At 39.4% G+C, this 14,121-nt stretch overlaps 1 protein-coding gene across 1 annotated transcript in view; it reads right to left on the minus strand.

Moving 5' to 3' along the window:
- Positions 1-6,945: 6,945 nt before the first annotated feature.
- snx17 (sorting nexin 17) overlaps positions 6,946-14,121 on the minus strand; it is a 52,779-nt gene continuing 45,603 nt past the window's right edge. Inside the window, exons 12-15 of the mRNA XM_080790526.1 lie at positions 12,130-12,207; positions 11,477-11,551; positions 10,254-10,295; positions 6,946-9,780 (exon numbers count right to left, since the gene is read on the minus strand). Coding sequence (XP_080646652.1) covers positions 9,661-9,780; positions 10,254-10,295; positions 11,477-11,551; positions 12,130-12,207 — 315 coding nt within the window. The 3' untranslated portion in view covers positions 6,946-9,660. The remainder of the gene's footprint in view (positions 9,781-10,253; positions 10,296-11,476; positions 11,552-12,129; positions 12,208-14,121) is intronic.

Consider the following 14,121-nt stretch of genomic DNA (forward strand, 5'->3'; position numbering starts at 1 on the left):
CCCCCCCCCCCCTCCACACATCATGCCTTACTTATTAGAGCCACTTCTCACCTTTTTCCTAATATTCCTTCGATATGTGGAACCCCATGCCTACTTCTGCCTGGATTGTTATTAAAGCTGCATCACATTTAGTTTTTAGAAAGTCAATGTGAAAAGTCTGAGATGCCAAGAAGATAAACTTAAGAAAATGCATATCTTCAGGTTTATTTAAATGTGCCAAGATAGAATTGGGATCCCCTTGCAGGCCCAAAACTTGTCCCGAGTGGATGAAATTGGGATTTTATAAAAAGGTAGTTTTGAAACGGAATTGGGATCACTTTGGTATCCAATCTGTGATCATAGTTATCCATAAAATCTCAATATAAGAAACAAGTCAATCAATCACAAATAACATCCCAAATCTGATCCACTCTGATCGGACTCTTCTTATTACAAGTTTTGAACTCTCGGGCCCAGAGCATTGTTTAAACCTGACAAGTTATTTATTTTTTAAATGTATGCATTTCGAAATGAGTGCTTAGCACTATTGTCTTACTCGCTTATTACATGTCAATTATGATTTAAGCAAGGACCTATCGTTGTAATGAGACTTCAGTGCTTTGTAAACACTATCATATCATAGCCTTTTCAATATTACAAACGGAGCCCTAGCATAGTGTTATATATATTTATATACATGTACTGATTAACTACATCGCAGTATTATTAGACTAGAAAGGGTGTTCTTTGGAACGCAAATGTCCAGCAGGATGCATGTCCTACTAGTTAGAAATGTGTGGGAAAATCTGCAACGCTTACCACTAGTTTTCCTCACAAATGTGTTCATAAAGGTGTCTGTCTAGTATAACATATCAATGTGTTCCAACCCAACTCCCTTGGGAGACTTTGTGACAGCTGCTGAAAGTTGGGGTACCATTATCAACCAATATAAGGCAAAATTCCCCAAACTTTCGTTAGCATGTGACATGTCAAACTAGGGATTATTTTTTCATGATGCTGAATCCATTCCAAGCATTAGTTTTGCATGCAAATACTCCTTAAGGCTAAATTCGGCCCAATAGCCACCCAAATGTGCTGACCTCATCACATTTGTGACGACGGCTATTTATTCAAAGGAGTTTTTTTTGGTGCAAAACTAATGCTTGCAATGGATTCAGAATCATGAAAACCCCTTAGTCTGACATGTCACATTTTTTTTTCCAAGGGTGTTGGGTTGGAACACATTTACGTGTGATTGTAGACACCTTCATGAACACATCTGTGAAGAAAGCTAGTGGTAAGCATTTCTTTTTTTGGCAGATTTAGCTAATTCTCCCTTTAAACCTTTACATCTTTCTCTGTCTGGGGCAAAGTGACGATTGTTTTTGGGTTGCGTGGAAGTATGAAAAGGCACAGGTAAATGAGGGAAGAGTTATTTTTTTTAAAGGACTCGCATTTTACATCATCATCAGTGCCATCACTAGGACAAAACGTGACGTTATGTTATGGCCTAATACATTACATCATCAGTGCCATCACTAGGACAAAACATGACGTTATGTTATGGCCTAATACATTACATCATCATAGTGCCATCACTAGGACAAAACATGACGTTATGTTATGGCCTAATACATTACATCATCATAGTGCCATCACTAGGACAAAACATGACGTTATGTTATGGCCTAATACATTACATCATCAGTGCCATCACTAGGACAAAACATGACGTTATGTTATGGCCTAATACATTACATCATCATAGTGCCATCACTAGGACAAAACATGACGTTATGTTATGGCCTAATACATTACATCATCATAGTGCCATCACTAGGACAAAACATGACGTTATGTTATGGCCTAATACATTACATCATCAGTGCCATCACTAGGACAAAACATGACGTTATGTTATGGCCTAATACATTACATCATCATAGTGCCATCACTAGGACAAAACATGACGTTATGTTATGGCCTAATACATTACATCATCATAGTGCCATCACTAGGACAAAACGTGACGTTATGTTATGGCCTAATACATTACATCATCATAGTGCCATCACTAGGACAAAACGTGACGTTATGTTATGGCCTAATACATTACATCATCATCAGTGCCATCACTAGGACAAACATGACGTTATGTTATGGCCTAATACATTACATCATCATAGTGCCATCACTAGGACAAAACGTGACGTTATGTTATGGCCTAATACATTACATCATCATAGTGCCATCACTAGGACAAAACGTGACGTTATGTTATGGCCTAATACATTACATCATCAGTGCCATCACTAGGACAAACATGATGTTATGTTATGGCCTAATATAATTACATCATCGTAGTGCCATCACTAGGTTAAGTTATAGCCTAATATACATTGCAATGTGTGCGCGGAGCCTCCCAGATGCAATACAGTAGATCCTGCACGTAGTTTCCGAACAGATTTCTCATTCTATATTCTATTTAATCAGCTAAAATGTGATTGTTAATTCCTTGTGTCGAGTACGTTTGTGTCACCACCAGTCAGTCCATTTCAAATGTCCCCCGCAAGTATAAAAGTCTGACTTGACAAGTTGACATTCAGTTGTACAGTACACAGAACTGACAAGTGTCAAATAATGTCACCGAACCTTGCCAGCATCGTCTCAGGAAAGAGACCTCAGACCTGACCTGTGATGAGAAGGGAAAGGAGACAGACTGGTCTCTCTACCTGCATGACATTTAATATTTAAATTAACTATAGACATCTGTCCCAATCAAATCTAATCAATATTTTTTTTAAATCCAGCATGCTCATTTTGGCAACTCTACATGTCTGTGATTTCAGGACAGCACTGTATGATGCAGAGTTTGCGTGGGTGCATGCGTTTGAAAACGTCAGCGCTCTTAAACTGTCAAAATGGGGATAATGAGTCACTCACTCAATGCTTGGACTAAGTTGAATGTGTTGACATTGAGACCTGATTTGTCATATCTATAAATATTTTGTCGTCAGTCAGGTCTGTGATTGGCTAGTACCAATACATCCCATAAACCAGAGGGACAGGAGCATTCTAATTGGCTAGTAGTATAGATCCCATAACCTGCACTGACAGGTGCCTAATTGGCTAGACTGAATGGACAATGTTCTGCAATTATACTGTAAATACAAACGACATATCATTGACCGATAAAACCGAGAATTGAGGTTCTTGGCTTGCTGTCAGCGTGCACAAAAATATGTAACAATGACCGTCTTAGTAATTATGCAAGATTTAGATCCTGCCAGAGACCATTTTTAATAGGATATTATTTGATTATGGTAAGACTCAAGTGTTTTACAGTACATTGTGTACATTATACTAAACCCCTTGGAGTAAAAAGGTAATTTATTTAGACAGAATGTCTGGAAATGCATCAATGTGCTGAAGTCAGAGCTCGTCTATATTAATTAACTGAAAGTGCATGCGCCATTGTTTCAAAAATCTAAGCACAATCAAAAAGTAAAATATCTTTGTATTGCTGCATTTTCTACTAATTTCTCATGAGTCATGACTAGTGAGTAGTCAACTGAAAAATAACTTTGCATGAGGAAAATGTACTTTGGTATCAGACAAGTGTGCCAATAATTATTTGTTTGTTAAGCAATAGACTTATTATACTTGCTTATACTTTGCTGAATTAACCTCTTTGACTTCCTCCAAGGGTCTAAAAGAATGCTGGGATGGATGCGTGCCTCATGGTCATTACAGTACAAGAGCATGTTAGATCCATGTTTGTTTCTTAAAGAGTGGCATCATTTTTGGGAAAGCAGCTGGTTTACAAATCATACATGTTTCTCGTAATTCGCTAATAGTGTCAAGTATTTTTGCCACATGCATTTTTTAACCACGTGTCGGCTGTCCTTCCATCGTCTGAGCCCAAATCCTAGTAGTACCCCTTTTGGGAAGAGTTACTATTATTAAGGGAGAATGTATGTCGAGTCATCTTACTTTCAATTGCTGTCTTGTTGACTGTGAAATTAGCCCATTTGTTTTACTTGAAAGAAGACACTCATTATTAAGCATGAGAGTGTTGGAACTGAATATATACACAATATAGTATAGTTTTTTTGTTTATTTTTCTAATGTGGCTGTAATAGACCATTACAAATGCATACCTTATTAATATATATATATATATATTAAGAGCATTTTCTTTTGTATTTTGAATGTGTGACAAGTTAGGGACATTTGGTTAAAGCGATACTATGTAAAGTTTAAGATTGGCACAATAGTATAGCACTTAGTTGGCTGCAACTGGTACTTGATGCTTTTTGATACGATTTTATTCCCTATCCTGGAATGTATAGAAGTAGTTAAGTTATTTGAGTGCGTGTCCTTGAACCGAACATTCAACTTTTTCAGTGAAATATTTGATCCTTGGATTAGCCGTGCCAAGCCAAGCCATCCATATCTTCAGGTTGATTCAAATCCTGACTTACCAAACTAAACTATGTGATATGGGGGTGGTACAGAAGGCTGGTTTGCACGCACCTCAACACTTAAAAGCTCTGGAAGTGAAACTACTTGTATTGAATTGCAAAAATGGTGCTAAAACGCGCAAGAATTTAAATAAAACGATTGCATAGTGTTGCTTTAATGTGAAGAAAAAAAAAAAAGTGAGGTCATGTTTACGTTTTCATCTCCTTGTGAATTACTATTATATGCAAGTAAGACATGTTTGAGAGGTTTCCCTGTCGCAGTGGAGCATGGAAACCCAGTCATTAGTGCTGAGATCCCCCAAGTGTTCTTTTTGTTCTTATGCAGTGTTTTCATAAATGCCTTAAGTGCGGATTTTGAAATAAACACATGAACTCGAGTTCATTTATTGTTGGATATCCGACTGACTGGTTTTCATTTATTTTTATTAGTTTTATAGTCACATTTCAGTGATGTAAATTAGGTGTTCAATGTAATGAGTCCCGGGATGCAGGGATGGTCTTTTAGATGTGTCCGAGGGACGTTCTATGAGTCCCACAGTATGTATGTAAACAGTATGTTTTGCCATGTTTTTTGGCAGCATTTAACTCCCATTTCATTTTATATGGTTATTATAACGTGGTTATATTCATGTAGAAAACAGAAGAAGAAATGATTATTATAACTAAAGCTAGTACAGTAGTGCATCCCGTGGATGCAGAGGTCGTTTTATTACGTCCCTTAACTATAAACTGCGTTTTGGGACGCAAAATGCACACTATTTTAATCTGACATTTATTCAAATAAAAAACGACTACCTTTTATGGATTAGCTACAGCAAGAATGCTGTAGCTAATCCATAATTGCGCACCTGTGAGTGTAGAGAGAACACTGCTGGCTCTGTGCCACTAACCCATTTTGGTGTTTTAAGCAGAGTTATACTTTAGACATTGAAAAATAGCAGATCTACAAGCTCGTAATGGGGCAACGGTGGCCGAACGGTTTGCGGAGCGGTCTTGATATCGGAAGGTCGCTATAGTTCGTATCCCCGGACCGGCACGTTAAAATTACCACCGCTGAAGTGCCCTTGAGCAAGGCATTGAACCTCCCCTACCATGAAATGTTCTATGAGCAGGGCCTGGCTGTAAACAAGTCCTTGGCTTAGTCCACTTCCCTGGGTAAACAAACAAACTTTGCTTTGCTTTGTAGATCTGCTATTTTTGAGAAATCATGATAATGTGGCGCAAATCTTTGAATATATAGTCTTTCAGAGCCAAAGTATTTAACTCACCCTCTGGGGGGGTCCCTGGAACAACATATTTTCAGATGGGGGTTGGCGGCCAATTACATATAATCTTGGGGGTCCTTGACATGAAAACATTCTAGAACGACACATAGGGATTTTCAGAAAACCGTCAGGATTTAGAAGACATTTGTAGAATCATTCCCAGGTCAAAATGTGTTAAAGGGAAGCCATACACTGACATTTTTGGAAGACACAAAGACACACTTTTTTTATGCATGTCAGTCACAGCAAGTATTAAAGAAATAAATGCAAAACCTAGAGTGAAATTTGGCAACTATACATTTATTGAAATCCTGGACTTTGCAGCTTTACATGTATTTTCTCAGTAATGTGATCAGAATTAGGCCTCAGCGGTGACACCCATGTGTCTTTTCCGCCCTATAAGCCAACTGAGGACACAAGTGAGTGAAAATAATGAAAGGAAAAGACACCATATAACATATATTTCTTGATTACAGTTCAGACTATCCAATGAGAGTGCACCGGTTCATTTACATTTGGAGATTTCAACTCTGTAAAAAAAAAGAAAAAAGAAGAAATTCTGCATCATTGCTCACACTCTCTCCGACTGATGCAAACAGTATAAGACTGGAATCTGGAATGAATGTTCATATTGTTCGCAACGCTCCGTAAACCAACGTTTGTTCAGAGGTCAAACTATAGCGATCGTGCTGCCCTCAAGAAAGCAGCTTTTCCGCTAAAAAACCTCCGAGATGATTGGCACAATATACTAACAATCTGTTAGGAGCATGTTCCACACAACCCATTATTACTCTAAATAATAATAATAATAAAAAAAAGACAATCAATCAAAAAAAAAAATCTGATGTGGAATTTGTAAACACTTTTAACAAGTTCCCTAAGCATTCTGTAAACAATGATAAATGTTAGTCCTTGAAATATTTTTTGTTCTATACAGCTTAGATTACATTTGATTTATTTGAGTACAATAATAAACTATTGATACATATTAGTAAATGTTTGAGAATACTTTTTTTCTTAATTGCATGTACATAATATAAAAGTGACGTAATCTTTTTTTTTAATGCTTCTTTTGTGCAAAATGCTTTAGTAAACTATATTTTGGCATTTATGAGTAACTTTGAAAAAATAATTGGTTGAAAAAACAAATCAAAAGATGATTTTTCAAGAGAGCCCCCCTTGGAAATTCCCCCCCCCCCCCCACACAATATTCAGACATTAGCAACTTCGTTCAATAAATATCCATCTCCATCTGTAATACTGTGCAAAAAAATTATGGGTTCGGCTGCAAGTGCAAGGAGTTCCGCCAAACTAATCAATCTATCGTGCTCTGCAAGATCCTAGCCAACCTGGCAACGCTGGCCGGAAGGCTGAGTGAGTGACTACACACAGCATGTTTCAAATCAACGACATACCCGCCCTGTTTTCCTTACGATAATGGTAGAGATCAGACGGAAATAAAAGTTAAGGCATTTGACTCTTTTGCAAAAGGCAAGCGAGTGGCCGAGCCTAAAATATTAGGGTAAAGTTTAACTGAAACAAAATTGTAAAATCGTAAAATAATGGCCATTACTTTACTGCCATCATGATCAGATGAAGAGAATCATCGACAGCTTTAAGGCTAAGTACTGTTAGCTAGGAAATAACATTTCCCAGAATTACATTTTGTTACGCGGCCAATCCAGACATACTGTGTGCCACCTGTGTGTGTGTGTGATCACAATCGAGATACATTTCAAGTCACTCATTAGACTAGACTATATAATTTAGATATAATTTGATAATATAATTTCAAACAATTGTGGTATTTATCAGTAGTTGTCGGGTTGTACTGGATATTTGCTTCTAGAGTTGAAAGGGAATATGCAGCTATCAATGGATCTAGCTTTTTACTGCTTACTTTCCAAGCTATTCATTTACTTCAGAACATTGAAATGTACTATAAAAAGCGGCACTTATGACAAAGGATATTGTTCAGTGTATGATTGATTAACATGCAAATTTTTTTTTTTGAAAGAATGCATCGATTTCTGTAATGCAAATTAATCAACGCATCGTCCCCGCTTAAAACATCGTAAATGATACCACCGGTATTTGTCAAATGTGGTCACGTTTACCGAATGGTTTACACTCCTCCTCCTCTGACAAAACATGGCCAAAGGTGGAACAATGGGAGAGGATGTGGAATACGTACGCCACACGGACAGCTGTGTGCTGGGCTGAAGACACTTCTGTTGACTGATGGACGGAGCACACCGTAGTAGGTACAAACATGACTTCTGTATTTGTCTGACGTTTCCATCTTCATCAGGTCACTTAACCCATTTTGGGGCGGGAACCCCTTTTGGTGTTAGCATTATGTTATGCTTTAGCCATTGAAAAATAGCAGATCTACAAGCTCATAGCTACGAGCTTGTATGTCTGCTATTTTTGAAAATCGAAGAATGACTGACATAGAAACTTTTCCAGAAAACTGTCAGGATGTAGAAGAATTTTTTTTTAAATCTGATCTCAGGTCAAAATGGGTTAATAAGTCTATTTTGTACCTCTACCTACTATTCTGGTGTGCGGGCTCCATCCATTTGTCAACAAAAAGGTGAAACAATGCCTTATAAATTATAATTATGCTTTAATAAGACAATTAAGCATTAAAGAGAGAGTGTGATTAGTATCACTCCATGTGTTCCCCATTTTGAAACGTCCCATAGCCAGGACAGACAGGCCGTAACGTCCCATAGCCCAAACGCTGAAACCACTGTGATACAGACGACTATACATTCAACATGGCGTACGGTCCCCATTTTCTCGCATGTCATTATAGATGGTCCAAAAATAGCGACAATAAATTATCTACAAGCTCATCACGCCACACCAAAACTGAGCTTCATCGGCGGTTTGTCTCCATTTCTGTTCGAGCAGAAGACCCACTATTATTCTGTTAGGTCTAGCACTGTGAGGATAAGGTGATGGACAGAGGATGTGACGTTTTGCACATGCATTTGACGTGTCCTGAAATGCCAAGGCCTTCTTTACTCTTCAGAAGGGCTTAGAACGCTGCTGGGGATCAACCCCAGCTCCTGTTCTCCCACCACAACAATCTCTATTCGTGGCTCTGGTAACGTGTGGAAAAGTGACGCGACACACAGTGAGAGCTTTGCAGATCGGCCATTTTCACCGACACACGACACTGACCCTTGTACTACAAGTACAGAGTTAAACTAAGCATGTTGTATGAATGTTGTTGTCTCTGTGTGTGTGTACAGTATGGCATCATAACTTACTCAGGTCCTGGAGGCGGCGTTTCGTTCTCTTTATCCTGGGGGAAGGAGCAGGTTCTCGTGGTCTTTAGGAGAGTCGTGAGCGATGTTTATCTGAAATGTTTCATTTGTGGCATCGCTGCTGACAGAGCCAAACAATCACCCCCAGCTGCACCACCGGTCCACTCAACAATCCCCCCCCCCCCCCCAGCTGCACCACCGGTCCACTCAGCGACAACTCTCCACACCTGTTCTTATACTTCACATAAAGCTTTGTTTTAGTATTGCTTTCTTTGGCCACATTTTGACAACGGTGGATTCTGTTGGTGGAACAAAAACAATCACATGCTATCTCGCCAATATCGCAACAAAAAATAAATGATTAAAGAGGGGGGGGGGGGGGGGATTCAAATATAATCCGATGACCGTGTGATAGAAATAGAAATCTAGCCTTTCACCTTTTTCTACATTCTAAAAATTAAGACTGTCAGGAGATTAGATTAAATGAGAGTATTAAGGCAACACATTTTCCAGGGGGAAGCTACAATCTTGCAGAATTTTGACATTTTGTCTGATGATCCACACAGCTTGGCTCAGCTCAGCTGCAATCATCAGCCAATCGCAATCATTGAGAGTAATGGAAGGCGAATGGGGGGGTAAGGAAAGGGGGGGGGGTTACAGGTCGTCGTCCCCGATTCCCTCGAAAGCGTAGTTTCCGTGGAAGTCGTTCCCACTGATGTCGTTTGCCGAGTTGGACGCGCTGATCCCACGAAGAGACACCGAGCTCAGCTTGGTCTGTATGGAAGGTCAAAGGTCATACTTAGTACATTATCCCATTCTGACCTGAGATCAGATTCATACGAGGTTTCCACTGGACACACACACTGGTCTGATTAAGGACTGTACATTAGTACTGTACATTATGCTCTGTATGGAAGGTCACGGCATACTTAGTACATTGTGGACTGATGCTAGACTACAAAGTAAAGACTTAGCATTATTAGAGCATAGTTATTATGGAAGAGGTACAGACTATTAAAGACCAGATGAAATGAAAAATATAAATTTGAACTTTAATGACAAATGAAATTAAAAATAACTTTTGAATGTGTGTGGTCGCGGAAAAGCCATTTCAGCTTGGTAGGTAACCAACATTGCTGGGTCAAATGTGTCTACATTTTGCTTAAACGTACAAATCTGAAACAGAAACTTTACTATAACTCACTTTACTTAACAGTTAAAAGATTATTATAAAAATTTACACTTACAGAGAGTTTGACGATCTGTTCACGATTAGGGTCTGGAGAGTCCTGCAGCGATATGAAGATTCAAAGTCAAACACGTACAGTATACAGAATGTATACATTCACCTAGTCTCGCGTTTCCAGACTGTCGCCTCGCGCAATCTCCAAATGCTTCCATCATACAGTCTGGAGCAACAGAGGAGGTGTCATGACTGAGTAAAATATAAATGCTTCCATCATACAGTCTGGAGCAACAGAAGAGCTGCCATGACTGAGTAAAATATAAATGCTTCCATCATACAGTCTGGAGCAACAGAAGAGCTGTCATGACTGAGTAAAATATAAATGCTTCCATCATACAGTCTGGAGCAACAGAAGAGCTGTCATGACTGAGTAAAATATAAATGCTTCCATCATACAGTCTGGAGCAACAGAAGAGCTGTCATGACTGAGTAAAATATAAATGCTTCCATCATACAGTCTGGAGCAACGGAGGAGCTGCCATGAGTAAAATATAAATGTTTCCATCATACAGTCTGGAGAAACGGAGGAGCTGTCATGACTGAGTAAAATATAAATGCTTCCGTCATACAGTCTGGAGCAACGGAGGAGCTGTCATGACTGAGTAAAATATAAATGCTTCCATCATACAGTCTGGAGCAACAGAAGAGTTGTCATGAGTAAAATATAAATGCTTCCATCATACAGTCTGGAGCAATGGAGGAGCTGTCATAACTGAGTAAAATATAAATGCTTCCATTATACAGTCTGGAGCAACAGAAGAGCTGTCATGAGTATAATATAAAGCGGAAGTGGAGACTTTACAGTCAAAAATATATTTCCGTGAACTGAAATGGCAGCTTCCTTACTCTGATTTCGGGAGATGTAGTTCCAGACTCTAAATAACATTCAGGAGGTGTAGTTCCAGACTCTATATAGCATTCAGGAGGTGTAGTTCCAGACTCTAAATAACATTCAGGAGGTGTAGTTCCAGACTCTAAATAACATTCAGGAGGTGTAGTTCCAGACTCTATATAACATTCAGGAGGTGTAGTTCCAGACTCTATATAACATTCAGGAGGTGTAGTTCCAGACTCTATATAGCATTCAGGAGGTGTAGTTCCAGACTATATGTAGCATTCGGAGATTGTGGAATAGTTTGTCTGGCTATACACGAGACTAACATTCACCAATCATCAGACATCTAAAGGCAAAGCAGCAAACACAAACGCAGAACCGGTTCTCACCAGTAGAGGGGGAGATTTCACAGCTTGCTGACTGTCTGACCGGTGTATGGAGCCGTTCTGACGTTTCCTCAGCATCTGTGTGTGAGACACAGTACGACAGGAGACCAGGGTTGTTTTTCTCATTTTAGTCTCTTCAATAGTTTTCAGTTAGTTTCAGTCACATTTTAGTCACCTGGAATGTTTTAGTTCTAGTCCAGTTTCAGTCGACTAAATAGCATAAGATTTTAGTTGACTAAATCTAGTTGATTTAGTAGTCGACTAAAATGTATTTTGGCGGGCCTTGATGCTACACTTGCTGAAAATTGCAGATCTACAAGCTCACAACGAGCTTGTAGATCTGCTATTTTCAGCATGCAACCAAGTGTAAAATGACTTATACTGGATCTCTTGTCCACTAGTCCCTTCCTAACATTTTAGTCTAGTTTTTTTTATTTGTTGACGAAATTGTCAGTATATTTGGTCTTAGTTTTAGTCATCATGGCTCAGTTTCCGTCAGTGAAAAAAGGTACCAGTTGACGAACATTTTTCGTTTGTCGACGAAATAAACACTGGTCTTGCAGATAATTTTGCAGCTGCCATGACACATTGTGAGTATACAATGCGGTAATTTCACATGAACACCAGGGGGCGCTGAAAGTGTTTTAATAACAAACCTTCTTGATGCTGCCGCCTGACTTCTTCACCATCAGCTCGTCCACCATAGACTGTAAGCAGATGCTCATCATGATGGCCTACAGATTGGAGGAGAGGAGTCAGCCTGTTGTACATGTTATAATAATAATAGATACTCAGCCTGTTGTATACAGTATGTTCTATACAGAAATTATTATCACAATAATATAGCTCACAGCCTCACAGCTTTCAGAGAAAACAAACAAAACAAAAATAAATCATATTCAACTCAATCCCACAATTTTATGAGTGGGTACCAATTTAAACCTCTGGTTTTCAATGTTGTTTCAGTGGAGTGGACCCTTACTGGTCTGTAAACCTGGTTAAAATTAAACCCCTGGTTTTCAATGTTGTTTCAGTGGACCCTTACTGGTCTGTAAACCTGGTTCAATTTAAACCACTGGTTTTCAATGTTGTTTCAGTGGACCCTTTACTGGTCTGTAAACCTGGTTCAATTTAAACCACTGGTTTTCAATGTTGTTTCAGTGGACCCTTTACTGGTCTGTAAACCTGGTTCAATTTAAACCACTGGTTTTCAATGTTGTTTCAGTGGAGTGGACCCTTACTGGTCTGTAAACCTGGTTCAATTTAAACCACTGGTTTTCAATGTTGTTTCAGTGGAGTGGACCCTTACTGGTCTGTAAACCTGGTTCAATTTAAACCACTGGTTTTCAATGTTGTTTCAGTGGAACCTTACTGGTCTGTAAACCTGGTTCAATTTAAACCTCTGGTTTTCAATGTCGTTTCAGTGGAGTGGACCCTTACTGATGGTCTGTAAACTTGGTTCAATTTAAACCACTGGTTTTCAATGTCATTTCTGTGGAGGATCCTTACTGGTTTTATCTCCTTACAGGAGATAAAATAACACTGAGGATTTTACAGTGTAGATTGGGTTCCAGGGACGTGCACACATAGACATCAAAGGGGGCTTCAGCCCCTGCCCTTTTACCCGTCTGTAAAATAACTGCCCTCTCCAGACCAACGAATGCAGCGTTTACTGATGGTGAAAGAAATGCACATGCCTCTCCTCTCCTCTCCTTTCCATGCCATGCCGGAAGGCAGAATTCAGGATAATTGTTTGTTTTAGTTTTTTTTTTTTCGAAGTCTCCTGACAATCCATGTCCAGGGTTGGTGCCCCCCGAAAATAGCTACAAGCTCTCAGCTTGTAGATCTGCTATTTTGGGCCAAAAGTGCCCCTCTCATGGGATTTCAGCCCCTGCCCCTCTCCAACGCTCTCTAACACGTGCCTGTTGGGGTCCCGTATATTTACCAGCGTGGCCTACTAGAACATCTAACCTAAAAGAGTGACCCTGTACTGCTTATTTATTTATTTATTTGACAGGGACAACAAAGCTCATTAATCAACATGTTAGTTTTCACATCAATGTAAATGGGCCAGAGTTAGCCGAGGCTACATTTCATCTGTAGTCCCTGGGCAGGCTCTTAAAAAATGAATGATAAAGAAGGACAAAGTGTAGTGTGCCTGCACACACCACCATGCGTTGATGCCATGTGTGCATTATGTGCAAACACCCAACACTACGTCCATACAAAAACACAATACAATACAGATAAAAGAAAGACAAAGTGTAGTGTGCCTGCACATACAAAAACACAGGAATACAGGAACAGAAATACAGGAACAGATCGACATGGTACAGGGGACAGAACAACGGCAAGTGAAGTGAGAAATGACACCGGTGATAAATACTAAATAGTGCTGATATTTACTCATGATTACAGATTTGAGTTGTTTTTAAGCCACCTGTTCAGGTTGAATTTGAAGGTCAGATAGTTGGAGGTCTCTCTTAATTCTGCAGGGAGATGATGGTGATGGGAGGCTCTAACAGAGAAGACTGTTTTACCAAACACACACTACGTCTGATTGGAACTTCACAGTCCCCTCTGGTAGTTGCCCTTGTTGTTCTGTCACCACTGTCCCTTCGATCTATGAACTGGTTCAGTGGTGGAGG

Source organism: Protomyctophum bolini, assembly GCF_963924005.1.
Source record: "Protomyctophum bolini genome assembly, chromosome: 19".
Taxonomy (NCBI): domain Eukaryota; kingdom Metazoa; phylum Chordata; class Actinopteri; order Myctophiformes; family Myctophidae; genus Protomyctophum; species Protomyctophum bolini.